The following is a 26,051-nucleotide window of genomic DNA, read 5'->3' as shown; positions in this document are numbered from 1 at the left end:
CTCACCCCACGTTCTCGCCTCTTTGTGAGCTGGGCTGCGCGCCCTCCCAGCTCCTCTTCCAGCCTGAAAGAAGCCTACTTTTTTTTTTTTTTTTAAAAAAGATTTAATTTATTTATTTGTCAGAGAGAGATCGAGAAGCAGGGGGATCAGCAGGCAGAGGGAGAAGCAGGCTCCCCGCTGAGCAAGGAGCCCGATGTGGGACCCGATCCCGGAACCTTGAGATCATGACCTGAGCCGAAGGCAGACGCTTCGCCGCCTGAGCCCCCCGCGCGCCCCTGAGCCTGTGCTCCTGGGATCCTTGGGGGAGAAATACGGTAGAAGCGTCTGGCGTGCTGTGTGTTCAGCCGATGTCATTGTTTGCTTCTTAGACTTTTTAAACATTGTGGCAAAATACACGGAAGACAACATTTGTTATAAAATAACGTTGTTATCTTAATCATTAAAACATGCATTTTGATGGCTTCAAACACAATCCTACTGCTTACAACCGTCGCCACCGTCTGTCCACCTCCAGAACATTTCCGTCTTTCCTAGATTGAAACTGTCCCCACTGACCTTCCCCTCGCCCCGTCCCCAGCCCCTGACGCCCACCACTCTGGTTTCAGTCTCCTCTAGGAGACGTGGGAAACAGAGGCAAAAGGACATGGAGATAAAATTAAATCACTGACAAATACTTGAGGAGACAGATTATAACTTTCCTCCAGGAAACTCCCTACTGTCTTAATGCTAATGCCTTGCTAGAGGGAAAAGCAACCTTGGTTTGACAATGAGCAAGCCTCTGGTATCTTGCATCTTCTTTTTTATTTAAAAAATTTTTTTAAAAAAGATTTTATTTATTTATTTGACAGAGAGGGAGAGAGTGACAGCGAGAGAGTGAGAAAGGGAACCCAAACAGGGGGAGTGAGAGAGGGAGAAGCGGGCCTCCCGCTGAGCAGGGAGCCTCATGGGGGCCAATCCCAGGACCCCAGGATCCTGACCTGAGTGGAAGGCAGATGTTGACTAGAGAGAGACCCGGTGCCCCCTCTTGTGTCTTCTTTAGCATATGAAAATCCTTTAGAAATTTCTCGCATTTCCCCCAACCCCGAAGTATATCATCTGTTGCTCCTCTCTGATCCCCGGTGTGGTGGGGGGCAGCAGCTCTTCCTGCCGAGTCCCGAGGCTTTAATAAAACCACGAGTTTGATGGAGGCATAATACTCCATTGTATATACGACCACATCTTCCTTATCCATTTGTCTGTTGAAGGGCATCTTGGCCCTTTCCAGAGTTCGGCGACTGTGGCCATCGCTGCTATGAACATCGGGGTAGAGATGGCCCTTTTTTTGCTACATCTGTGTCTTGTATCAACCCGGACGGGACTGGAGGAGATTGTGCTGAGTGAAATAAGTCAAGCAAAGAGAGTCAGTTATCATATGGTCTCACTTACTTGTGGAGCATAAGGAATAGCACGGAGGACATGGGGAGATGGAGAGGAGAAGGGAGTTGGGGGAAATCAGGGTGAGACGAACCATGAGAGACTGTGGACTCTGAGAAACAAGCTGAGGGTTTTGGAGGGGAGGGGGGTGGGGGTTTGGGTGAGCCTGGCGGTGGGTACTCAGGAGGGCACAACTGCATGGAGCACTGGGTGTGATGCATAAACAGTGAATCTTGGAACACGGAAAAAATCAAAAGTTTAAATAAAAACCAAACCAAACCACTAGTTTGCACCAAGGGCCTCTCAAGAATTCTTTCCTTGGGGCACCTGGGTGGCTCAGTGGGTTAAGCCTCTGCCTTCGGCTCGGGTCATGATCTCAGGGTCCTGGGATCGAGCCCCCCACCCCCAATCGGGCTCTCTGCTCAGTGGGGAGCCTGCTTCTGCTTTCCTCTCTGCCTACTTGTGATCTCTCTCTCCATATCAAATAAATAAAATCTTAAAAAAAAAAAAAAGAATTCTTTCTTTGGACGCATGGGTGGCTCAGTCGGCTAAGTGTCTGCCTTTGGTTCAGGTCATGATCCTGGAATCAAGCCCTACATTGGGCTCCTTGCTCAGCAGAGAGTCTGTTTCTCCCTCTGACCTTCTACCTGCTCCTCCTCCTCTTTCTCTCTCTCTCTCCTTCTCAAATAAATAAAATCTTAAAAAAAAAAAATTAGGATGCCTGGGTGGCTCAGTCGTTAAGCGTCTGCCTTCGGCTCAGGTCATGATCCCAGGGTCCTGGGATCGAGCCCCGCATCGGGCTCCCTGCTCAGCGGGGAGCCTGCTTCTCCCTTTCTCACTCCTCCTGCTTAGGTTCCCTCTCTCACTGTGTCTCTGTCAAATAAATAAAATAAAATAAAAAGACTAAAAAAATTCTTTCTTGGCTATTGCCTCCGGACCCCACTGAACCTCACCTACATGTGAAAACGACACCCTAGGGACCTCGGGTAAGTGGAATCACACGGTATTTCCCACAGGAAGTGGAATCTGCTGCTTGTGACTGGCTTCTCGCGCTCAGCACCAGGTCCTCCAGGCTCATCCTGCTTGTAGCTGGTGGTCGAGCCCTGCTCGCGCCGTGGAGGGACGCTGCGTTTACCGGCTCATCGCTGACGGACGCTTGGGTTGCTTCCCACTGTTGACTACTGTGAGTCATGCTGCTATGAGCACAGGTGTACAAATATATTTTCGAGACCCAGCTTTCAACTCTTTTGTGTATATTCTAGAAATTTCCTTAGACATTTAAATCATTGCGTTAAACCAAAAACCGAACAAAATGAGCTGGAGTAACCTCTGCCGTTTACTGTCACTTGTTTGGAATATTAGTATCACTTATGAAATTGCTTTTTTCTCCTGTCTAGGGCCTGATGCCGGAGGCTTCTCCGCATTTCTGAGGAGAGGATGGTTAGCAGCCTTTTTGGCGGTCTAGGTTTCTTTGAGAATCTGATGGAAGCCGGGGGTCGTATTCCCAGAGAAACACATTCGCGTGAGTGAGCAAATACGCCACTGACTGTGTGTCCAGCTTCGAGGGGTCCCAGATCCCCCAAGGCTCACGGTGACCATGACTCTGAGATCAAAGCCACGGCGGAGAGGCGAAGCTCTCACTCACGCCGCCAGGCATGAGAAACAGTGGACCTGGAGCTCAGACGGTCCACCTCCCTGCGGTTCTCCTAGGAACACCTCTGTCCCCGAACTTCGGGTGCCCTTCACGTGCGGATTCAAACCTACTGCTTTGCCTTCCAGAAGCTTATGGAAGCTCCTTTACTTGCAGTCCTCAAGGATAGCCAAGGAATGTCTGAAAAGATTTTTCTTTTGATTCTAGTTGCCTTTCTGCCCCGGATCATGACCTCTGATGAATGAAAGAAAGGAGCAACATTTAGGTTCGTTTCCTGTTTATTATTAAAGTGATTTCCACAAATGTTTAATTACATGCATATGTATGAACACGATGGAGAAGACAAAACCTTGAATATTCAAGGCAACTAAAAGAAAACCATGATTGTGCCGGTACAGGTCACTCTTGCAGACAGAGGGGCTGCCAAAGTGCCTGGACGGCCGGCGGAGGCTGGGGGAACGAGGGCCCAGCTCTCTGCTCCTCTTCCCCCCTCCCTAGGCCCCTGTCCCTCCCCCCCAGGCTCCCCCCGTGGTGTTCAGATTTCCCATTTCAAGAGCGCTATGGGCCGGGTCTGCCCCGGCTGTTCAAGGTTCTAATGTCAGCGGGCTAGACCTTTCCTGGGGATCTCCGTGGCCTCTGGACAGGGAAACAAAGTCCTGGGCATCAGCGAGCTTTCTTTTTGCCCCTACTTTTCAGCCCACGGTCTGCTGAGGGACACCCGCATTGTCTCACGGTTGTGTGCCCAAGCCGGCAAGAGGGGCCGACGGCGGGCGGGCAGCATCTGTCCGGGGGTAGCGCCGGGCTGCGGCTTAGCTTGCCCCATGGGCCCGAGTCTGAAAGGACACGTCCGTCCCTTCCACGCAGCAGAGAAGGCAGAAGCCGGGCTTCCTCTGAGTTTCTAGTGCTTGTTCCACAGGGAGGGGAGGTCACTATGTCCACACCTCCTCCGCCTCCCTCCTCTCTACCTGCCACATCCCTGCCCCGGAGCTCCCCAGCGCGCTTCCTAATCCATACAATTCGGTCGTGGATATCTCACAGACAGACGGACATCTCCTACCTTGGGTTTCGATGGGCTTGGGTTTGAGTCTCATTTCCACCAACTACTAGCTCTTTCTCGCCTGGGGCATGTCACCGGGCCTCCTAGAGCCTCCCCCTCCACGTCCGATGAGTGTCGGGGCCCGCGCACCCCGCAGGGCCCTGAGGATGGCCCCCCGCAGCCCGGTGACTGGGGGGACTCAGGCTTTCACTGCTTCCTGCTGAGACTCGAGGGGCCCAGTTTCAGAGGGCTCATCCGAGGGCTCGGGGGTTCTCAGAGAAACAGAGGGTCCTGCTCTTTCGGGGCCTCCTGTGCAGGGTGCTGGGAAGGAAGGCGTGGCCATGCCTGCAGTGTCTGGGCTTGGGACTGGCCTGTCCCCTCCCGCCGCCCTCGCCAAGACACCAGGCAGCCTGGACACAGCCCACTGCAGCTCCTCCTGGCCGCACCTGTGTCGGGCATACAGCAGGTGCTCAGAACTGCGCCTCCAGGGGCAGCCATCTGGGAGAACACGAGCTCTCTGCTCTGACGTGTGGACTGGTTATGTCTCTCAAACGTCAGTCCTTCTGCCTTTGGCCAGAATGAAGTTGGCTTGGTGCTGTCACCCGGGTCAGAAGGGCTGAGCGGCCCCATGCGGATCCGTGGTGAAGAGAGGGGCCTGTTGTGTGTGTGTTGGCGGGGGGGGGTGGAGGCCGCTGTCCTGGGCAAGCTGGCTGAGCTCTTCTCCGCCTCTGTCTCTGCTGGAGGACGGCGGCCACATCCTGAGGCCGGGCGGGCGGCAGCTCCTCCCTTGGGAGACGGACCTCGGACTCCTTCGGTGACCTGCTCCGTCTGCCCGCTGTCCAGGGTACTGGGACAGGAACACTGGGCTCTGTCCAGTGCCAGCCCCAATCATCTTTATCTCGGGGACCAAGAGGGACTTTCCAGAGGATTCTGCCAGCCCCATGGCTGTGGCCTTTCTTTCTAGGAGCTTGGCACACGGTAAGCACTCAGCAAATGTTTGCTTGGTGACCTAAATTAGCTCAGTATTTAATTTTCCTCCTGAGTGTGGTGGATGGAGGTGTTCAGCTAATTATCCCACCCCCCACATGTCACTTAGGTGTCCATTCTAGGTCCAGCAGGCTGGGGCCTCTTGTCATGGAAAATAGGTGATCTTGGCCAAGTCCCCAGGGGAACGAGGGTTCAGGTAGGAAACACGGGTTTTAAGAGATTGAAGGAAAGAAGATCTGTCTTTGGGCTCTCAGAAGCGGCCTGTTGGGGCCATTGCTCTGTGGTGAGTTTTTGGCCCGGGTTACAGTTCTCTTTTATCTGCGTGTCCCAAACCAACGGACGGCAGGAGGGAAAGCTGTCTGAGGCTGCCACCTTGGGCCCCATGGCCTCCTCGAGTCTGGTACCATTCTGTCTGCCAGGATGGGCTGGCAAGGACTGCCCCTGGGGAGCCAGAGCTGGGCAGAGCAAAGTCGCCACCACCGGCCAAGGCCACCTGTCGGGGCGAGGGGCACAGAGCCTGAGACTAAGTGGAGAGCCCGGGGTGGGAGAGAGGCCAGCACAACGCCACAGCTGAGAGGCCCTCCCTGGCTCAGGCAAGAGCAGAGCCGGGGAAAAGCAGCCTCATTCGGAGAGGCAGATGAGGTGACCCTGATGTTCCCTCGCTGAGGGCCCAGATGGCCACTGGACCTTGAGGCCAGTTCTTTTCCTTTCCTTGGCACGGTGCGGGGCCGAAGGGCTTCTTCCGGGTCCGCCACTCCTGGTCCCGCCGCCACCCGGCACGCGGCGCAGGGGCACCTCGGTCTTCCACTGGCCGCCCTTGGAGAGCCTCCCCGGCTGCCCCACGAGGCGCAGAGCCAAGCTCCTCAGGACTTCCAGGCTTGGCAGCTTTCAGTCCCGGCCAGCTGGGCAAGATTTTGCTTCCAGAAGCTTGATCCTTGGCTCTTTGCCTTGGAGGGATCGACTGGCCCGCCGCGGAGGGTTCGAGCCACGCGAGGGGCGGCGGTGGGCTGGGCTGGGCCTGCGGCTGCTTGAGGCCAACGTCCCATCCAGAGGCAGGCCGGGCTCCTGGCACAGCCCCTCCCTCGGGCAGCACGGGCCTCCCGCACCCTTGTCCTGAGCTGTTCTTCCCCGGGACCCACTGCGGGGACCTGTCCTCTCTGCGGCCCGTCCTTTCTACCTCCACTCGCTCCAACCGGCCACCAGCCTCCACAACACGGGAACATGGACAAACGGGCTTTGTTGCCCGGGAGCTCTCCTCCCGAGCCACCGGGCTCCAACGACGGGGGACAGATCTGGTTTCACAGGTGGGACCCTCAGGTTCCCCAGGGTGGGGCTGAGGGCTGACATTAAGGATAGACCCCACTCCTGGCCTTTGAGTGCCCCTGATGGGAATGTGTGGGCAGCTGGCACACTGGGGTAGCTGGCTCCCTGGTACCTGTGAGGGCGAGGGGCCCCACGTTGGTCCTGCTCTGCCGGGGGAACACCGGGCAGGTCTGACCACAGTGGCGGGGAGAGCCATGGACCATGGGGGGGGGCTCCCACTGGAAGGGCCGGTGGGTTAGTGGGGTTTGTGGGTGGCGACTGTCTGAAACCACCCAGAGGGGCGGCACGAAGTTTTCAAGGAAGGTTAGAGCTCTTCTGGTCCTCTATGTTTTGAGAACATCATAAAAAACCCCGCCCCGGGTGGTTGTTATCGGAAGCCTGTTCTGGAGGACACTCATGTAATTTCTGGGGATAAGCAATGACTCGGAGGGAAGACAGGGGTCTTTCTGGAGACCGAGGCTGGACTTCTAGGCCTGTGACCAGGGGACGGTGGTGTGGGCCGGGACAGAGCTCAGGGCTCACACTGACCTGCCCACCAGGCCCCTTCCAGACCTGAGTCGGATTTTGGCAGCGAAGGCGCTGGTGGCAGCGTGTGTCGAACTGACGCGGGCGGGGGCAAGGAAGGATTTCTGAGCCCCCAGCCCTGTTTCGTATTGTGACATCGCCCCCTGCCTTGTCGTCGACCCCCAGACCCTGGTCGCCTGGCCCCAGGCTCCACCATCAGCGGCGTGCCATGGATGGGTCTCCAACGGAGCCCATTGCTGAGCGCGGGTGTGGGGGCAGGAGGAGGAGACAGCCTAGAGGCACCTGGGACAGGTGACGGGTTCATTTTAAGATTCTCCCACGTGTTTTACAACTGTGAACGTTTGCTACCCTAAGGACACAGACTGCTTCCCACGCATGGCCCACAGGCGGCGGCAGCAGCCGGTCAGCAGGCGAGGACTCAGAGCGGCAGGGACGTTTCTGGCTGTGTCCCGGTGCTGGCTTCCTGGCCGAGGGGGACACCATGCGACGGGGTCAGCCTCCGGCCTTCTCTTCTTTAAAGACAGACTCTCAGAGGGTCGCAGCGTGGCACAGCACAAAGAAGACAGCGCTCCTGGGGCCAGGCCTCCCACGCTGGCTGCCCGCCCTCCGTAGCACGTTCTCCTCACTGGTAAGATAAACGGGTGGGCTGCTGCCCTCTGAGGTCTCTTGCGGTGGCCTGTGCTCACGTGGTGACAGCCTTGTTTCCCTGTTTCCCTGTGGCACCAGGCCATGGCACAGACCCCAAGGTCATGGCCTCAGGGCCAGCACAGGTCCCTTTCAAGATTTCCTGCTGGGCCTCGGTACCCATAGGAAAGGGCCCAAGGGGAAACGGCCTTCTACCACATTCCATCAGAGGGCAACGCTCCAGCAAAGCATCAGGGCCCAGTTCCCAAAGAACGCGTGTTCCAGAGCGTGTCCAGAACCGGTGCGTGCTCTCCCCGGCATCACAGAACCAGGTGGCAAGCACCTGGGGGGGCTTCATCGCTCAGGGAGGCTGGGGACAGCTCGGGAGGGAAGGCGTGGGGCTGCGGTTCATATTTACAGTTACTGAAAAGGATTTTCCTAAAGTACCCACAGATAGAAGTATATTATATTTATATTTATATTCATATATATATAGTACTTAATTAGATGCTCTATCAAGGAAAAGCACAAATCTACAGTGTCCTCGGCTGGCAGCTCTTCTCTGTCCCATCACAGAATCCTTGGAGCTCCGCCACGTGGCGCCTGCGTCCCGGACCCACGGCTGGAGGACAGGGGTGGGTACCTTTGCCGGTGCAGACACTGGCTTATCCAAGCTCCCCAGACGCCCTCCCACACCCCTCCTCCCACAGCCTGGCTTCCTGTCGCAGATCATGCCTCCCAGAGCCTGCCTGCAGACAGAGGCAGTCGCGTCCCCCTCTCTCCTGAGGCATCAGGCGAGGCCACATGTGACCCCCAAACGTGCAGCTTGCCCAGGAGCTGGCTGCGCGGCGGCACAGAGTGTCCCGGCCCAGGTGGGTCCGCTGGCGCCGCTCAGGGAGGGTGCCCTCCCGGAGCGGAACAGGCCGAGGGAGGGAGGGAGCAAAGCCGCCTGCCAAAAGCAGTGTTTTCCCAGCTGGTGACCTGAGGAGCGCGGCGGCCCAGGGTCTCCGCCTGGATGTGGTCTCACCCCCACAGGCTGGTCCGTGTTTCCGAAGGGCAGCTGCTGTGGTAACTTCCCAGGGCAGCGTGGAGGCCCGCAGAGCCGCCTTCTAGCCTCTCCTGCGGAGGGAAGGCGTGCTCCCCTCCTCATCGGGATGCCCGGCCAAGCAGGGCAGCTTGCTGGCATTATTTGTAGGGCCGCAGGAACCGGGACACTTTGGAACGCAGCAGCTTGATGAAGGACCGCGGGAACATCTCCTTGGACTCCTGGGCTGTGTACTTGAAGTAGTTCTGGGGGTGCGCCAGCACGTCGAAGAGGGCCTTGATGAGTTTCTTGTCCTGCAAGACACGGTGAGGCGGGTGGGGAGGCCGAGTCAGGGGCCGGGCTGCAGGCCTCTTTGATGTCTGCGGCCCTGGAGGGGCCTCAGGGCTGTCTGCAAGGATGAGGGGGGAGAAGACTGCGCTGCTGGGTGGGTTTCAGACCCCAGGGCCTCTCTTCACCATGAACTGTTTTTTTGATTTTTTAAGATCTATTTATTTTACAGACAGCCCACACGATGGGGGAGCGGCAGAGGGAGAGGCAGAGCAGAGACTCCCCGCGGAGCACAGAGCCCAGCCTCACTGTGGCTTGATCTCCTGACCTGAGCTGAAACCAAGAGTTGGACTCTTCACCGACGGGGTCATCCAGGTGCCCCATTTTTTGATTTAAAAAAAAAAAATAGTTTATTGGTTTTAACTTTTGGTGTTCTAATAGTATTTTATTTAAAAAGAGTTCTGCAAAATCAAAGAAAACAAACCACCGCATTGAAACCAGAGGACATGGAGCGGGGCAGAGGGTTTAGAGGCCAACAGTGAAGGTCGGAAAGCTGAGCCCCCTGTAGAGGCGAGCACACGCGGCGTCACGAGAGCTGGGAGGGAGCCCGGCCCGCAGCGGAGCTCAGGGCAGGGTGCTGAGAGGGTGCAGCTTCGGGCACCGGCCAGAGGCTGTCTGCATCACGTCCCAGCATCAGGCCGGGACCTCAGGCACATTTGCTGTCCAGGGTCTGCTCTGTCCTGGCGCACACTCACGCTCTATCATGGACATGCGCGACCTCGCACCCTCGCCCTTGAGAAACATCCCCCACCCCCGCGTGTGCTGGGCACGGGGCCCATGCTGGGGACAGCAGGTCAGGCAGGAACTCCTGCACCTCCTCTGTCTCCAGGGTGGCCGGGGCCCAAATGATCCTAGACCACAGCTGACGGCAGGACCAACAGGTGCCAAAAGCCAGAGGCACGTGGGACTCGAAGGGTCTGTGATCTGCCCAGAGGAGGGATGCCTACGCTGAGAGCAGGACAGGCGGATGTCCACGGAGGAGAGAGGCCTCCCTGGGAGCGGAGGGAGTGTGGAGGTTGGAGAACGACTTCAGAGGCAGGAGGGGGCCATGCCCAGCTGGGCCTTGTGGGCCAAGGTTTTTGTCCTGAGTGACGGAAGCACTTCTAGTTCCGCAAAGATGCTCCTGGCGGCAGGGTAGAGCCGTGGGCAGAGGGCCAGGGTGGCAGGGGAGGGGCCAGGAGGATAGCCGGCATAGTCGGCCGGATGGACCAATGGAGGCGCCGGCACGAGCCTCCGGTTCCCCCTGCACGGATGGGCTCCAGCTCTGCTCCTGGGTGCAGCAGCATCGGGGCGAACCTCTCTGCTTACAAAGTGCCTACTGCGTGCAGGACCGTGCCAGACCCGGGGCTGGAAGACCCACCCTCTGTGAGCCACCCCTGTTTCTCAGGGGGCTTGCCCAGGGCCACCCCGCTGGGACGGGACAGCCAGGGAACCCCACCCTGCTCCAGCCCCGTCCACCTCAGCTCCCAGGCTGGGAGTGTTAGCTCCCCAGACGCTGAGCTGGGGCCAGACCCCCAGAGCCCAAACAAATCCCTGGGTCAGGGCCCAGCGCTGGCCGGTGCCTGCCGTATGACAGACATAGCGCCCCTCGATGACAAGGTGGCTCTGCTTCTTAAGGTCACAGCAGGACGAGGGGACAGGCGGCCCCAAAGGTGGGGGCGGATTCCACCGAGTTGAAGCTCCCCCCGCATCTCACAGATGAGGGAAGCGAGGCCGGCAGCTGGCGGGGAGCCCAAAGGCCAGTCAGCAGGCCCTGTGCTGGACGCCACCAGGGAGCTTGTCTTGGGCTCCTGGTCTGCAAGGACAGAGGCCTGGAATCATCACAGGCCACCATCCTGGGACCACACGGACCCTTGCCCATAAAGAAGCTCACTCACTTTTAAAATTTCCTGGTGGTTCTCCGAGGCGTAGAGCCGCCCATCGCGAACGATATCTTCTATCAACTGCTGGTAGTCCTCTGTGAAACCCACCGGCAAGGGAGGAAGGCAGGTGAAGGCGCCAGACCCCGCCTGCTTCCCCCTCCCCTTCTGCCCCCGCCTCCCCCTGCGCCACGTTCAGACTCAGACCTTGGCCACGGGCACTTCTGCCGCTGAACCTCTGTACCCTCCACCCAAATTGTTTTCCTTGAGGCTTGGCTGGCTAGAAACTTCTGTTCAACCCTCAAAACCCTGCTTGGGCAGTACAACACGCTGAAGGCCACAGTCATCACTCAGGGCTCCGCCGCCTGCACCCCCCCCCCACCCTGCATGTGTCTGTTGCCTCCGGGTCCGCAGCGCCAGCCTGGGCCGGGCGCGCACGGCCGCACTGACCGTCGTAGGTGACGTAGGGCACTTGGAACCCTTTGCCGCTGTTGCCTTCATTGGATCTGAACTGGATCCAGAGCTTCCGGGAGCGGGAGGTGAAGGCGATGGGCCTCTCATAGGTCTGGCAGGTCTCATAGGTGGTGATGGACGCGGGTGATGCTGGGGACAGAGCAGGGCGGCTGAGCGGCTGGCTGATCCACAAGCCTGCCCTGGCCCTCGTCCTCCTTCCGCAGGCCACGTGCTTCCCCCACCAGGTCAGCCACCCAGTTCCCACGCCCGGTCCCCCAAACAGTCCAGCTCTAGGCTCCACCCATGTTACCTCTGCCTCAAACGCCGGTGCCCACCCTCAAGCCCAGTTCCTACTCGTCCTACAGAGCAGGTTTCTGGGCCTTCTCCTCCAGGAAGCCTCCCTGACTGCTCCATCCTCACACTACCATGTTCCTGCTCTGCCCTGGTGAACCCTTGGTCACCGCCCCTCTCTGTCGGGTTGTCCCTGTCTTTCTCCAGCCAACTGCTCCCCCAGGACAGGGCTCATGCCCACACCCAGCACAAGCCAGGGCTGGGGTGGGGGGTCACAGTTGGGAAGTCCCCTCTCCCTGTGAGCCTGCTGACCCCGGGGTGTGTGGGGCTGGCCAAAGGGTGCCCCACCTCCTCATTGCTCCCCGGGCAGCCTTCCTGAGGTGCCCTGAAGGCGGGAGGAGCTGACCTCCTAGAGTTCAGCCCCGTGAGCAGACGGTGGGTCAGAGGTGGCTGTGAACCCCCTCCCCCGCAACGGGTGACCCTGGGTGGCCCCTCCGCTGCTCCGCCTCCACCTGCGCATACCGCTCTTCCTCATGACCAGGACGTCGCCGCACTCGTCCTCAACGGGCAGGAAGATCTCGGGGACCACGATGAGGATCCTGCGCTTGGGGGGCGGCGAGATGTGCCACACGCACTCGGCGTTGGCCGGGTAGTCGCCGGGGTAGTTGGGGGACTCGATGTAGCCTGTGTAGTCGCCGAGCTCGCCGCCACAGTGCTGGTCTGTGGGCACCGGGGCCGCACGGGCCTGCTCAGGCCTGCTGCACGGGGCACGGGGAGGGCGGGCCCTGACAGCCCCGCGGCCGCCTCCACCGGCCTCCCCACCAGCTAGCCTGGCCCTGGGCCACTCTGCCCACGAGGTCATCCTCCCGGGGGGCACCCTGTGACAGACCTGCCCGGTGTCGGCTCCCCTGCCAGCCCTGCTCCTGCAGGCGGTGGTATGAAAGGTCGGTGAACCCTCCGACTCGTGAACCCCGGTCTTCTCTCTCCCTCCGTGCCCTCCATGCTCCCTGAGGGCCCGCCAGGGGCCCGGGGTGGTCGCCCTCCCTGCCAAGCGGGAGGGCTCGGGGACAAGCAGGCAGCACAGTGAGGACAAAGAGACACGCTCCCCTTTGTAGGTAAGCTCCGGAACCCTTAAGAAGCCAAACGCAGCATCTCTGTGAGCTAAAGTCTCCCAGCCTCAACATTACAAAAGAAGTCACCTTAGGTCTGCAAAGAGAACTGAACCGAACACTAAATACATACAATTTCCTTATGCCTTTTCGTTTACAAAACCCCTCATATCAAAATTCCTAGGAAAACTTTCATGTTTACCTCACCTTCCAGAAGCTTCCCTTTTTGCTTTCTCCACTTTTACTCAGGAGGACATTTCGACGCTGCCTCTGTGGAGCCCCACACGGTGCCTGCTCTTCTGTCCCCAGAGGCCATGAGCCCCGCGGGACCCCCTGGGGAAGTGGGGCAGCTTCCCCTCTAGGGTTTAGTCCCCTTCATGGGCCTTTGGGCTGTCCCAGACATGGCCAGCAGCACAGGGAAAGGGGTAACTGGCCAGAAATTGATTGGGGGAGGGCACGCCACCAGAAAATCTGTCCCAGATGACCCCAAAAAATGAATTAAAAGTATCTAAAGTCAAGTCTGTTACGCCCAGATGACTTGCCGGGGAAGCTACTTCCCACGGCGTCTTATGCTGCCCCCATTTCTCTTGGCTAAACTGAGCTCCTCACAGACACGAGGAGGCCGGCTGGGCTTCCTCTCGCGCCTCCACACCCATCCACGCTTCGTGTCTGCTTCCCGTCCCCTGGGCTGGTCTGTGTCCACTTGGCAGCCCAGCCGCGCACGTGCCTTCAAGAGAGGCATGGCCTGGTCCTCAGCCCCCGAACCGCAGCCCCCCGCCATGGGCCCGGCTTTCCCCTCCACAGACCCGGAGGCCCGGGCAGACCCGCCGAGCACAGAGGCACGGGGGCGTCACCCTGAGTGGACGCGTGGGTGTGCTGGAGCCGGGCGGGGTCCCTGGGGTCCCGTGGGCACTGTGTGGGGTGAGGGCTTGCCCCGTCCCCAATAGCCCCCCCCGCCCCAGCCGCGGGGAGAGCTGTACCTACTTTTGCAGTGCGTGACGTTGGTGGAGCCATCGAAGTCCGTGCTGGTGTCGCCCGGGCAGGTGATGCAGTGGTTCTGGCCAAACTCGGGCTGGTAGGTGCCCACGGGGCAGCGGATGCACCGGTGGGTGGTGGTGTTGTAGTGGTGGCCCGGGGAGCAGTGCACTGTGGGGGGGTTGCAGGTGGGAAAGGGCAGGGGACTTTCTCCCCAGCGCCTCCCTGCCCTCGAGGTCTGTCTTGGTGCCGAGTTCAAAGCCCTTCTTGACCACCCACGCGCAGTCCCGTCCACGGCTGTGCGGAGCATGGGGACCGCCCAGAGCTGGGCAGGGAGCTCTGTGACTGAGGCCCGCCCGCGAGGGACATGTATTCGGGGACAACAAATGGGACGTGAACTGTTGTAAGGCCGGGTGTGCGCTGCTCAAGGGCTGTGGGGACCTTGTGTGGAGGCTTGAGCCCTGTGGAGCCAGCTGGGAGGCGATCTGGGGGGAGGGAGCGGGCGTGGCCAGGGGGGAGGTCACAGGCCATGGCCATGAGCTCCTGGGTCCAGGGGTCATGCCAGGCTTCGCTCTAAGGGAGAAGGGGACCTGGAGGCACCGCATGGTCCCGGTGAGGGGTGGGCGGGGGGCACAGGCAGCAGTCTCCCCAGGCACCTGGTAGGACGGAGCTGGTGTGAGCTGGGTGGGGGGGGCACTGTGTGGCCAAGATGAGGGGCTCTGGCCACGTGGGCTATGACCGGGGCTGTCCCTCAGTAGGAGGGTGTAGCACTGAGTTCAGGACAGAGGCGGGGCTGGGGACGGAAAGTGGGGTCACTGGATGCTCTTTCTATCCTGGCTCCAGAGTCACTGGCAGGCCGGGGACCCCAGCACTACCAGCCAAGGGGGCGGGGTGAGGCTGAGCGGAGCCTGAGGCCACGGGGCTGCGGGAGATGCCGGCAGGGAAGGGACTTGGCTCCAGCCTTGATGGGAGCAATGATCGGGGGGGCGGTGGGTGAGAGTCTGACTAGAGGGGAGAGGAAGTGTAGTCCACACGCTCTTTCTACAAGTTTCGCAGTAAGGAGCAGAAATCCTGGCAGGAACCGGAGGAGAGGTGGAGTTTTCTCTTCTAGAAGGGAGGGTTCTGTCCGTCTGCCCCCAAGGATATCAGGGTCAGCGGGTGGGAAGCGTCGTCCCAAAGGTCTTGGCAGGGCGGTGGCGTGTGCAAGGGGAGGCAGTGCCATCAGGGGGATTTGGTGACCATGCAGGGGAAGGTGCGGCTGGACAGCAGGCCCCCCCGGCCCTAAAGGGAGGGTCTCAAGGGAAGGTGAGACGGTCCGACCTTGTCCCACTGCCCTTACATTTCTTCATCCCCCAAACGAGCTTTCCTGTGAGTCAGGTTCAAAGCTCCCATCTGTAACCACTGTGCCTGCCTGGCTCTCCCATCTGAGACCCTCGGGTGGGCTTGTGTGGTCCCTGCTGTCCCTGTCCCAGGTGTGGCATGGTGCTGGTCCCGTGTCCACTGCCGGGAGCTCCGGGCCACGCCTCAGCTCTTGGACATCGGCCATGCGGGAGAGGAGCGGTGTTGAGGGAAAACATCCCGGCACAGCTCTGGCTACTCACCTTTGGCCTCACAGTCTTGGAAGGAGACCGTGCCCTCGTGCTTGGTGAGCAGCCCCCCTCCGCAGGAGAAGCAGCCCGTGCGCCCAGGTTCAGGCTGGTACGTGCCCACAGGGCAGGGCTGGCAGGGCCGGAAACCATCCGGGGAGAAGGAGCCTGGAGCGCACTGGCCTGCAAGTCAGGGGTCATGGCTCAGGCTGGCGGGAGGTCCAGGCGCCTCAGTCCAGACCCTGCTCTCAACCCTCACCTGCCTGGGGAAGGGGACCACGGCTAGGGGTGGTGCTAGGGGTCGGGGGACCTGGGAAAAGGAGCTGGGCTGCCCTCCCCTGTCCCGGTCCGGATGCTGCCTGCGGCTCAGGCACTGTGGGGCCTTGGCCAGGCCTGGCTTCACCTCTCCCACTAGCAAGAGCAGGTGCTTTGCTTCTCAGCTGGGACGTGCGGACCCCACAGGTGCAGGGGAGAGGTCAGAGGAGCTGCCCCCTGGGGGAAGGGCCACACTGCGCCCTCCACATGAGGAACCAGGCTCCAGTCTGCAGGGCTGGGCCAGGCGGGGAGGTGGGGGGGAAGTCTGGGAAGTCCCTAAGGGCATGGCTGGGACCGAGAGGGGACAACACACCCAGCATTAAGTTGGGGTGCAGAGGGTGCTTTGGCATTGAGTAAGGGGTGGGCTGGAAGCCCTCTCGGCCCAGACCCTGAATTCTCTGCTCTTATCAGTGGCCGCTCTCTGCTCTCAGTCACTGGCCCTGCTAAGGGCAGAGACCACAGTCTCAGAGGGCACAGCCAGGTAGACTGCAGGGACTCAGGGTTGGGCTCTGATCCCGTCTGTACCCCAGAGAAAGCTGGCTGGTGGTCCCCACTGTCCCACCCACCCACCCTCGCAGGCACACTTTTCCCCACCCATTGTCTTGGGTGGTCCCCACGATGGCCGGGGAAGGGAGGCTGTTGGGTGGGGGTGTGAGCCCATACTGCAGATGTGGTTAAGTGAGGCAGTAAATGGAAAAACTCTTTGCAAACCAAGTTGTGCTTGGTAAACGGCCAAAGGGCTTCCCAAACCATTCATAGGGCAAACTGTAAAGTTCTTCACGTGGAGAACGTCAAGGATGGTGTGGGGCTCCACACCATGTAACACGTCTGGTCAACCATATCGCACTACGTGCCTCGTTACAGACAATATGTGGGCCCATAAAAGACCAGGTGTTTGTAAACCGCAAAGTCCTTTCCAAACCACGTGCTGCTGTTCTCGGGTGCACTAGGCCCAGCCCGGGGCCTGCTGGCACACAGATGCTTTGCGGCCCCAGTGGCCTCTGTGAGTGTGGCAGCCTGGAAGTCATGCCAGGCTCTGCACATGGCTGAGAGCTTTATGGAATATCACTAGGGGTCGGGCCCTGGCTTTGAGGACCTCAGTAGAGACAGGAGGTGCCGCCAGATCCCCCCACCGCAACCCCCAACCCCTCCTCCCTCCAGGGGCAACCCGCACTCGCCTCCACATTCAGATACGTTGCGGGCACCAGCCAGGCCGAGCCCGTCACTGCTGGGGCACGGCGTGCAGCTGAGTTGGCCGTCCCCGTCCTGGTAGGACCCCGGTGCGCATGGCACACACTGGCCGGGCTCTCCGCTGAAGTAGGTGCCAGGTGCGCAGGCCACTGCAGAGGCAAAGTGGAGAGATTGCCGGGGGGCAGAGATGGGGAGCAGTGGCCAGGCGCTTTGTCTCCCGGTACCTCAAACCCAGGCTCTGTCCCCCAGATAGAGCACATCCCTCATCCCTTTGGCTCAAAGATCCCAGAGGGGCCCAGGGCCGTCTCAGGAGAGCTAAGGGTAGGAGCAAGGCAGCAGCCGTCTGTGAAGAGCCCGGAGGCCTGACCCTGGTTTCTGGCCCCGTCCTCGCTGCTCCCGCTCAGCCCTGAGGTCTCTCTCTGCCCTGTGTCCTGCCCTCCAGCCCTGCCCCCTCAGCCTCAGTCCCAACAGTTTCCTGGCTGTCCCATGGGCGTTGTGGCCAAACCGAGATCTCCTACTCTCCCCGTTCCTTCTCCATGGGGAGGAGTGGCCATGTGGGGACAGTGTGCAGAGGGCATGGGGGGAGTGACAGAGGCAGGGAGGCCTGGTGGCGGAGGCCAGAGGCCGTGTGGTCGGCTGCATGTAGCAAACCGACGCATAAGAAGACTGACTGAGAAAATAAGGAGAAAATAAGAAGGGAGGGAGCCGGAGGTTTCCTGGAGAAGCAATTTAGAAACGTGGAAAGAGGGGAGGTTAGAAAGAACCCTGAGCTATTGGACTGGAGACACTGGTGTGAATGTATGGTTTTATAAAACACACACACACACGCACGCACACACCCATGTACCCAGAACACCGTGCAAATCCATATACACGCCCGTGTTTAATATACACCCGTACTCGCTAGCTCTGTCCGGTGAGCGCCTGGAAGGATGGACGCTACATTAGCAATGAGGATCCCAGCTCTGGCTTCTTCATATTTTCCTCCTCTTGGGGTCCCGGGGTCCCTGACTGATTGCGAAGGCTGGGGCAGGGGAAGTAAAGGTTTGGTGCCCTAGAACCCTCAGCAAGTGACAGGGGGCATGTCTGAAGGACGGGGAACCGGCCTGACTGGCTACACCGGGAATGACCTGAGCCCTGAACTGAGTAACGCTAGGCTTGGATTACAGCCCCGCAAAGAACAGAGGAGTCGCGGAGCCCACACTGATACACATACACAGACACGTAGGTCCTCAGATACATCCGTGAGTGAGGGGGAGGGAAAGCTCTTCCGTACAGAACGCTAACGCACGCGGACAAGGGCCGGCCGGAATAGAGGACACCGTCCAGTAACCATCGGAAACCGGCAGCTTTGGCGGAGCTGTCACTGAGTGCGATGGCTGCGGCTGGGCCGAGGATGTCTGGTGCTGAGCAGTTAGTTGTACAGGCTCAGAATTCCAGCCCCAGCACATCCGCCTCAATGGCAGAAGGAAAAGGGAGGGGGAAGGACCTGTAGGGGCCTGGGTCAGTACCCGACGCCTCCTGACGGGGGCGCTGAAGAGCAGGCATCGAGTGGGGTTTTCCGGCCCAACGGGTCATGGAAATGGGGGATGCAGCCTCATGAGGGTCAGCCTATGGCAGGAGGACAGGAGAGGCAGGGAAAGAGCCAAGGACTGCTCCACACCGAAGGAATCTGGAGAGACAGGACACTGAACGTGCGGGACGGGGACGCTGTGGGAAGACTGGGAACTGGAATGGGCTGTGTGGGCTGGACGTGCTCAGGGCAGCACACAGGGGAACCCGGACGAAGAAACCGTGCACGTTTCTTGTTCTGCCCCGCAGTACTTCCGAATGTTTGAAATGATTTCAAAACAAGAAAACAGAAGAAGGGGGCGCCTGGGTGGCTCAGCTGGTTGCACCTCTGCCTTCGGCTCTGGTCACGATCTCCTGGGGTCCGGCTCCACCTCAGGCTCCCTGCTCAGCGGGGAGTCTGCTGCTCCCTCTCCCTCTGCCCCTTTCCCTGGTGTGCACTCTCTCTCGCAAATAAATAAATAGATAAAATCTTAAAAAAAAAATGACATCACCAAGGCCCTGCCCTCCTGCCGCGCTCTCTGCACTGCTTCAGCCGGAGCCCCTCCTTCCCCCACGCCCCTAAATCCCACCTCTTCTCCAGCAGCTCCCCAGTTAATCTCCTGGCCCAGCCTATGCTTTGTGCCCCAGGTCTGTGGCTCCAGCCATCCTAACCATTCAACGTCTTCACAGGGATGACTTGCGTGCCTGAGCGAGTGAGCACAGACACTCTGTCTCCTCCAGCCGCGCCTTCCCCAGATCAGAGTATGATGCCGCTTCTGCCCCGTGGCCCTTGGGGGCTGCCCTCGAAGCCTACTTCCTCCCAGCCACCCCTCCAAAGTGCTCTCTCTGTCTTGTTCCTTCTTGTCCTGCTGCCAGCCCCCCACTCCCCGTTCAAGACTCTACCGACTCCCGGTTGGCCTCCCTTCCTCGGTCCTTGCTCATGGGAGCCTTCCCCTGATGAGAGAGCGATAATGTTCCTCTACTTGGAAACTTCCCATGGCTTCCACCACACCGGAGAAGCACCATGGCCCTGCGGCAAGGCGCTGGGGTGTCTGTACGTGAGGTGTGGGTATGCCTGCCTACTGGCTGCCGTCCTTCCCCGGTAAACATGAAGCCCAGCAGAGCAAGGGCTCCGTCCATTCTCCTGCAGGCAGCCAACGCGGCTATCTCTAGACCGGTCCCCTCTCAACAGTCCCCGGCCTCCCGGCCTCCGGGGCCTGGACATGGGCTGGCTGCCCCGCCCGAGCTCCTGCTGTGGGCCCGGCCTCATCTGCTTCCTGACAGCCTGTGCTCACCCCGGGGCCCCTCAGCTCTGTCCTCCAGCTCGCACGCTGCCTCTGCTGGGAAGCTCTCTCTAGCCACGGAGACTAGTCCCCGCGCCCCTTCTGCTCCCCTGCTGCAGCTGAGCTGGCCCACGCTCTCCCTGTCCTACCCGTCCTCAGCACCGTGGCGAGGATTTTGTGTGCAAACGTTAGCCCAGCAAGAGCCTTGCCAGGGCATGGCACCAGGCTGATGCTCTTCAAATGACAGCCGTGCTGATGAGCGTGGGACTGCTCGTCCGGCAAGCTTTTGTCTCGCTGTCCCCTCCCAGTGTGTCCGTTGCCCCGGGCCCCCCGTGGGAGGAAGGGCAGAGAAGGCTGGCCAAGTGGGCATCCCAGTGGCCACGGGCAGGGACGCACCGCATTTCCCGTCCTGTAACACCTGGCCTGTGCCGCACGCCCCCTGGCCCTCCAGGGCCTTGGCCGGCCACTGGGCCATCGCGTACTCTGTGCCTGCGACCTGGACGGAGAAGTGCTGCCGGCCGAAGGACTTCCGCAGAGTCTTGATGGCGGCCTGCAGGCTCTGCTCGGCGCGCTTCCGCACGCAGTCCGCCTCACACGTGTCTGCAGGGGCAGGAGGGACGGTGACTCGCAACCCTGGAGCAGCCTCTTCCCTGACCTTCCCCCGCCCCGCCGCCAGGCCTCTGCTCCCAGCACGGTTCACGCAGCAGCTGGGGGCCGAGGCACCGCTGTGGCGTCCATCCAACAGAGGAGGAGACTGAGGGCCCGAGAGGTGTGACCTGCTCAAGGCGACACCGCAGATTGGAGGAGCCAGCACGAGGACCCTTGTCTGGTCCCCTCTTTCCGCAGTGCCCAGGGCTCCGCACACACAGCACGGGGCCATGGGCAGATCTCAACTCTCTGTCACAACTCAGCTCTCATTTACAGCCAAGAGGAAAGCACTGATATGAAACACAAGCCAGCATTACAAGCCCCCTTCTGGAACCTGGGAAAGATAGGCCCTTGTCGCTCTTGTTCCAGAAACTCTACAGGCATGAACCTTCCCAGGCCCCAGCGAGGGTATTGACGGGGTGGAGAGAGGTGGTGCGGCTGTCATCATGGGCCCCTGAGCCCTGTCCCTCTCATTGCCCTGGGACTCCTATTCCATTCTGGGTGACATGGCGCCTCCCTCCTCTGCCTGGCTGGCTGGCCTCTGCCTCCAGCTCAGGTGGTCACCAGCTTCATGCCGGGCAGACCCTGCCAGCCCTCCCAGGCCCCTGCCCTCCCCGAGGCCGTCCAAAGCCTCACGCACCTGACGCCTCTTCCATCTTCGTCTCCACCTCGAACTCTGCTGTGATGTGGGTCACCTCCTTGGATGGGGACTTTTTGCCACGGCGCCTCTTCTTAGAGGAGTCACATTTGAGGGTCACAAAGGTCAGGTGGCAGTTTTCTGGACAAAGAAGGGACCACTATGGCAAAGGTGGCACAGGGCAGGAAGCAGGGTCCTCTGGAGCCCTGCGCACAGATCACCGGCAGCGAGGCTTCTGCGTTGTCTAATCGTCTGCGGTGCAGGAGGGAAACCGAGGCCAGAGACCAGGCTGGCTCGAGGTCTCATGAGGGGCTGGTGGCTGAGCCAGGCCTTGCACCAGCCGTCTGAGCCCCTCACACTGCTGCCCACGGAGGCACTCGTGCATACTTGGTCAGCGACGCTGTGCAGCTCGGCTCCATGGGGCTGGGCCCAGGTTGGGTCTGCCTGCGGGCTGCGCTCTGTTAGCTCTGGGGAGGAATTGATCCTAAGATGTTCAGGAATCTTCACGGAAACAGCTGGGGCGCTCTTCTCCTGGGCCCTTCTCACCGAGCTTTCCCCTGGAAAGCCTGGAACGCCCCTCTTGGCCTCCCTCATTCAAGAATGTGTGGCCGAGTGAGGCCTGGGAGGCCTTCTGGACAGTTAGGCTGCACACCAACACCTGCCCTGGGGAGCTCATCTAACCCCGGGTGAGGTAGGGACCGTGGGCCCCAGGAATGCTGGGGGACCCAGATTTTCCAATCAAACACTGCCCTGGGACATCACCACCATCTACAGTGCTCCAGGCCTGGCTCCTGGGGCTTAGGGACCATGACTGTGGGGACGAAGAGAGGTCCCCATCCTTGGAAACCCAGCCCCGCTGGACCCCGGGCTCCCAGCTCTCAGGTGCGGGGACCCTCCACCCTTGGTGTGGCCTGGCACGGGGGCAGCCCACTCACCCAGCAGCAACTGCCTCAGGGCTTCCTTTGCTGGCTCCCTGCCGTGGGGTCGGAGGAGGCACTTGGCGTCTCGGATCTTGAAGCGGGCCTTCTGCCTGATGGGGGCAGGTGCACCTGGGGAAAGGCCAAATCCCCCCAGGTGGCAGCCTCTCCGGTGGGCAGGGAGGGGGTGCGGCCGGGGGCCACAGAGGAAGTGCCTGAGCGGGAGGGGGTGGCTAGTGGGACGACCAAGTCCCTGGAGGCTGGGGGAACCCCGCTGTCTCTTTCCTCTCCTTGTCCGGCCTGAAAAAGGTGGGAGCATGGATGCTGGGGCCATGCTCAAGCGGGGGGGCCACCCAGCTGGGGATCTTCCGTGCAGGAGGAAAGGCAGGCCTCCTAACGCCTGCCCCATTGCCCTGGGCAGTTCAGGTGGCTCCTGTTACTAGGAAAGGGGGCAGAACAGAAGAGAGAGGGAAGCAAGGAAGGGAAGGGGCTTTGAAATAGGACAGATGCGCCGAACTGCTGGTTCCTTCCAAGGGCAAATCCCAGCTGCCTGGATGAAGAACCTGACCATGGCAGATCTCGGCATCACCACCCGCTACACGCCCACCGACGCCCCCGTGACATTGAATTCAACTTCCACAGTACACAAAGCTGCCGAAGACGCGCCCGCAGGCAGGGGAGCTGGCGCTGTGTGGACCAGGACCCGGCTGGTGGGGCCCGAAGGGCACAGGTCTTCTGGGCCCTCAGGGTCACAGCGGAGGCGACTCGCTTCACTGGAACGGAGCCAGAGACCCGAGGAGTCCTGGCATGTCAGAGTCACCACAGACCGGAGTGTGGTCCAGGGGTCCCAGGCCGTGCCAGGCCGGCCCCAGGCCAGGAAGCTCTTCCCTAGGCAGCATCCCTCCCCACTGTCCCGCTGGGGGGCTGGCTGTAAGGTCCGGGGTGCAGCGGGCGCAGCGGGCGCCGGTGGCGCGGACAGGCGGGGCTACCTGAGCAGGTGCGCCCCACGCCGGAGCTGGTGTCGTTGCGTTTTGGCGGCGTCTTGCCCTGAAGACCCGGGATGCCGCAGCTCAGGCTGTAGCTGTTCTCTGAGTCTGCAGAGAGGCCGGGGGAGAGATGGAGGCCTCAGATCCTGGAAGCCTCAGAGGGGTCACTGTGGGAGGGAACGAGCCCCCCGTGCTTGTGGAGAGGAACGCTGGGGTCCACAGGGAACCAGACAGCGGGCCAGGGTCTCTCAGTGATCAGGGCCGGGGGGCCTCATTCCTAGGTTGGGCCCCTTCCTGGAGAATGGCAGGGAGCATGGGGTGGACCCCAGGGAAGGCAGGCCCCCCCGCACCCCACCCCCTCATCCCTTCCCGGGGTCGGCCTCGGGTTACCTGGCACGAAGAGTGAGTGGGCTGGGCAGGAAAGGGAGCAGCTCTCCACACCGCCCACCTTGCTGCAGGACAGCTGGGGCCAGGGGGAGGCTTTGGCACGAGAAAGGCACTTGCCCGTCTCTGAGGAGGGGAAAGACATAAGAGAGGGCTGGAGGGGGCTAGGGTGGAGGCTTCTAAAAGCCCTGCCCCTGAGTGTGGACCACCGGGGACTCCTGCCACATCCCCACCCTGTGGCCAGATCCTGGGGGGAAAGGTCTAGGAGACGGCGGGGTCCACACGTAGTCGAGCCCAGAAAGCTGGCTTGCTCCCTCCTCCCTCTGACCAGTCCAGGCTGTCTATGAGAGTGCTCGTGCCATAGGCCCAGACCAGAGGGCAGGGCTGGATTCTCCAGAGCAGGGCCATGCCCCTCTGGGTAAGGGAGCAGGTGGAAATGACATGGGGTTCTTGGCAGTGACCAAGCTCTGATTTATGTGAGGGTCACTAGGAACCCCTCCTTGGGGCAGCCACTGGACACATCCATTAGGTGTCCGGAGAAGTTCCAAACTAAGCTCCTCAGGGTTTCATAGGGGTTTTTTATTTATTTACTTATTTATAAAAATATTTTATTATTTGGCAGGCAGAGGGAGATGCAGACTCCCTGCTGAGCAGGGAGCCTGGCATGGGGCTCGATCCCAGGACCCTGGGATCATGACCTGAGCCGAAGGCAGATGCTTAACCGACTGAGCCACCCAGGCGCCCTTCTCAGATGTTTTTAACTCTTTTGCGGACTGACAGGTCTATAGCCACGGTAAACTCAGAACTGATTTCATCCCCGTCTGGCTGGTCAGGGATGCAAGCCCCTGGAAGCATCCCCCGCAGGCTGTCGTCAACGCTCATGTCGCTCGTGGGAGTAGGCTGAAGCCGGGGACTCAGCCAGGAAAACAAATCGAAGTGGGAAATTGTCAGTGTGGGTGATTTTCAACATGTGGCTCAACATCTTCAAGGAATCTTAGAAAGTTAACAATCTAGAAATGAAAACAGACTTGCAGCCTCCAGATAAAACAGCTGGCCCCCAAGTAGACACAAGGCCGAGTCCTCTGTTCCCAAAGAATCGGGAAGTTTCGAGTAAAACCACCGGCAGATAATGCAAGACACAAGGGCCACGAGAAGAACCAATGTTCCCGCTGGTTGAGAAGCGGGAGAAACATCTACAAAACTTCCAAGGGAGACCAAAGCCCAGGACCGTCCCTGGACTTTCTCCAGATTCCTAAAGGGACTGTCACTGAGAGCTGGCAGCTCTGTTTCCTGGCGCCAGCGGGGGACACTCATGGGGGGAGCCAGCCCAGCCCAGCCCTGAGCATCCTGGGGGCTCTTGCTGGGTGCTCTCACTGGGACCCCCGAGGACACAACACGCTGATAGCTCTGGCCCCAGACCATTTCTCAGGGTGGTGTTTGCCTTGAAAAGCTTCGAGGGATGAGGGAACATCTCCTCCTAGAGAAGGAGCCCACTGGCTCTGTTCACCATAGGAGTGGTGAGTTTCCCAGGCTGGGTGGCCCTCGGCTGTGATGTCATTTCTCTGCTTGCATGGCATCGAGGGGGCACAGGGGACTCGGGGGTGGGGCAGGGGGACCCACACAAATGTGCTCTCTACCCCGATCGCTGTGCTGAATACTGACGTCCTTTGTCTCTGGCCCCAGGGTTCTGGGATGTCCCGAGCGAGCACCGGGAAGCAGGTGCAGCTGACGAGCTGCCTGGAGGCAACATCTCTGATCCCACCGTATGTACTCACTGATCCCACCACCGCGAATACCAAAGCCAGAGAAAAGTTTAAAGTCACCTAACAAGCACGAGGGAAGGCAAACTGACAGGCGATAAGCAAAAATAAATAAATAAATAAATAAATAAATAAATTCATTTGCCTTAAAGTAAGAATGCCTGGTTGTGGGAGAACACGATGGAGATAGTGAGAGGCCGCTCCGAACGCAGACAGGGAGTGGCAGAAGGCTGGGGGCCATGACCTTGATTGGCTCTGGTTTACTAAAACGACTGAGCGGGGGGGATACTCTTGACAAGCCTTGGTTCTTCCCCAAGTTCCAACGTGTAACTGCTCCTTGGGAGCCGTTCCGGGAAGACAGCCCTCCCTTCCGTGGATCAAAGCCCCTACCCGTGTCATGTGGCAGGGTTTCCTCTGCGAATGGACCCACCAGCTAAAATACGACTCCAAATAAATACACCTGAGATAGACCTGGGAGGTTATTTCTAGAAGTCCCAGAAAAGTCTCCTACACATGATACAATTTCTAGTGGCTAGGGGTCTTCACATGCATATCACGCATGATTCAAAACAGGATCCCTGGGGCAAAGTTTCCACAGCATCGGCAGAACAGACGGAACAGGGCCCTGGAAGAGTCCAGACTGTCATAACTTTTTTTTTTTTTTTTTTTTTTGGTATGAACACGCCAAAGTTAGGTCATGCTCTCAGGATACAAGCTCAACAACACGGCGAACATCCATGACCAAGGCCTGTCCCCCGCTGCCTCAGGGCAAGGCCTTGGCTAGAGTAGTTGGAGCATCTTTAGATCTTGTCCTAGAATCACCTTTAATCCGAGGGTACCATGTGCAGGATGATCCCCACTGTGAACTGAGAGCACCCAGCATTTTTTCTGCTTGTCATTGAACTAATTATGGTGCCTGGTTCCTTCATCCTTCTCATATTACCGCTGAGCAACTCCTACCCTTCCTGATGGAGAAACTCATCTCTCTGTGTCTGTACTTCAGACGCGCTCATATCCAAAACAGATCTTTTGGACATTCCACACCAAGCCCTGACTCACTACTGTTGGTTGATGGCATGTATCTTAAAAATGAAGAGACTTAAAAATTCATGTGGAAACTCGGGTAAGTTCAAGAACAGCCAGATCAACCCTGAACACAAAAAACGACGCTGGAA

The 26,051-nt window shown here is 59.6% G+C and overlaps 1 protein-coding gene across 2 annotated transcripts in view; it reads right to left on the bottom strand.

Moving 5' to 3' along the window:
• Positions 1–3,324: 3,324 nt before the first annotated feature.
• The window catches only part of SCUBE1 (signal peptide, CUB domain and EGF like domain containing 1), a 138,824-nt gene continuing 116,097 nt past the window's right edge, over positions 3,325–26,051 (bottom strand). For both annotated transcript variants that reach the window (XM_046013125.1, XM_046013126.1), the window contains 12 exons: positions 23,123–23,242; positions 22,736–22,840; positions 21,765–21,878; positions 20,833–20,970; positions 19,941–20,144; positions 16,698–16,859; positions 15,220–15,387; positions 13,628–13,789; positions 12,057–12,254; positions 11,241–11,393; positions 10,809–10,888; positions 3,325–8,897 (listed from right to left, as the gene is read on the bottom strand). In XM_046013125.1, the coding sequence (XP_045869081.1) occupies positions 8,745–8,897; positions 10,809–10,888; positions 11,241–11,393; positions 12,057–12,254; positions 13,628–13,789; positions 15,220–15,387; positions 16,698–16,859; positions 19,941–20,144; positions 20,833–20,970; positions 21,765–21,878; positions 22,736–22,840; positions 23,123–23,242 (1,757 nt within the window). In that variant the 3' untranslated portion in view covers positions 3,325–8,744. The remainder of the gene's footprint in view (positions 8,898–10,808; positions 10,889–11,240; positions 11,394–12,056; positions 12,255–13,627; positions 13,790–15,219; positions 15,388–16,697; positions 16,860–19,940; positions 20,145–20,832; positions 20,971–21,764; positions 21,879–22,735; positions 22,841–23,122; positions 23,243–26,051) is intronic.

The sequence above is a fragment of the Meles meles genome, chromosome 7 (assembly GCF_922984935.1).
Source record: "Meles meles chromosome 7, mMelMel3.1 paternal haplotype, whole genome shotgun sequence".
NCBI classification, from domain to species: Eukaryota; Metazoa; Chordata; class Mammalia; order Carnivora; family Mustelidae; genus Meles; species Meles meles.
This window is presented reverse-complemented; position numbering and strand designations above follow the sequence as displayed.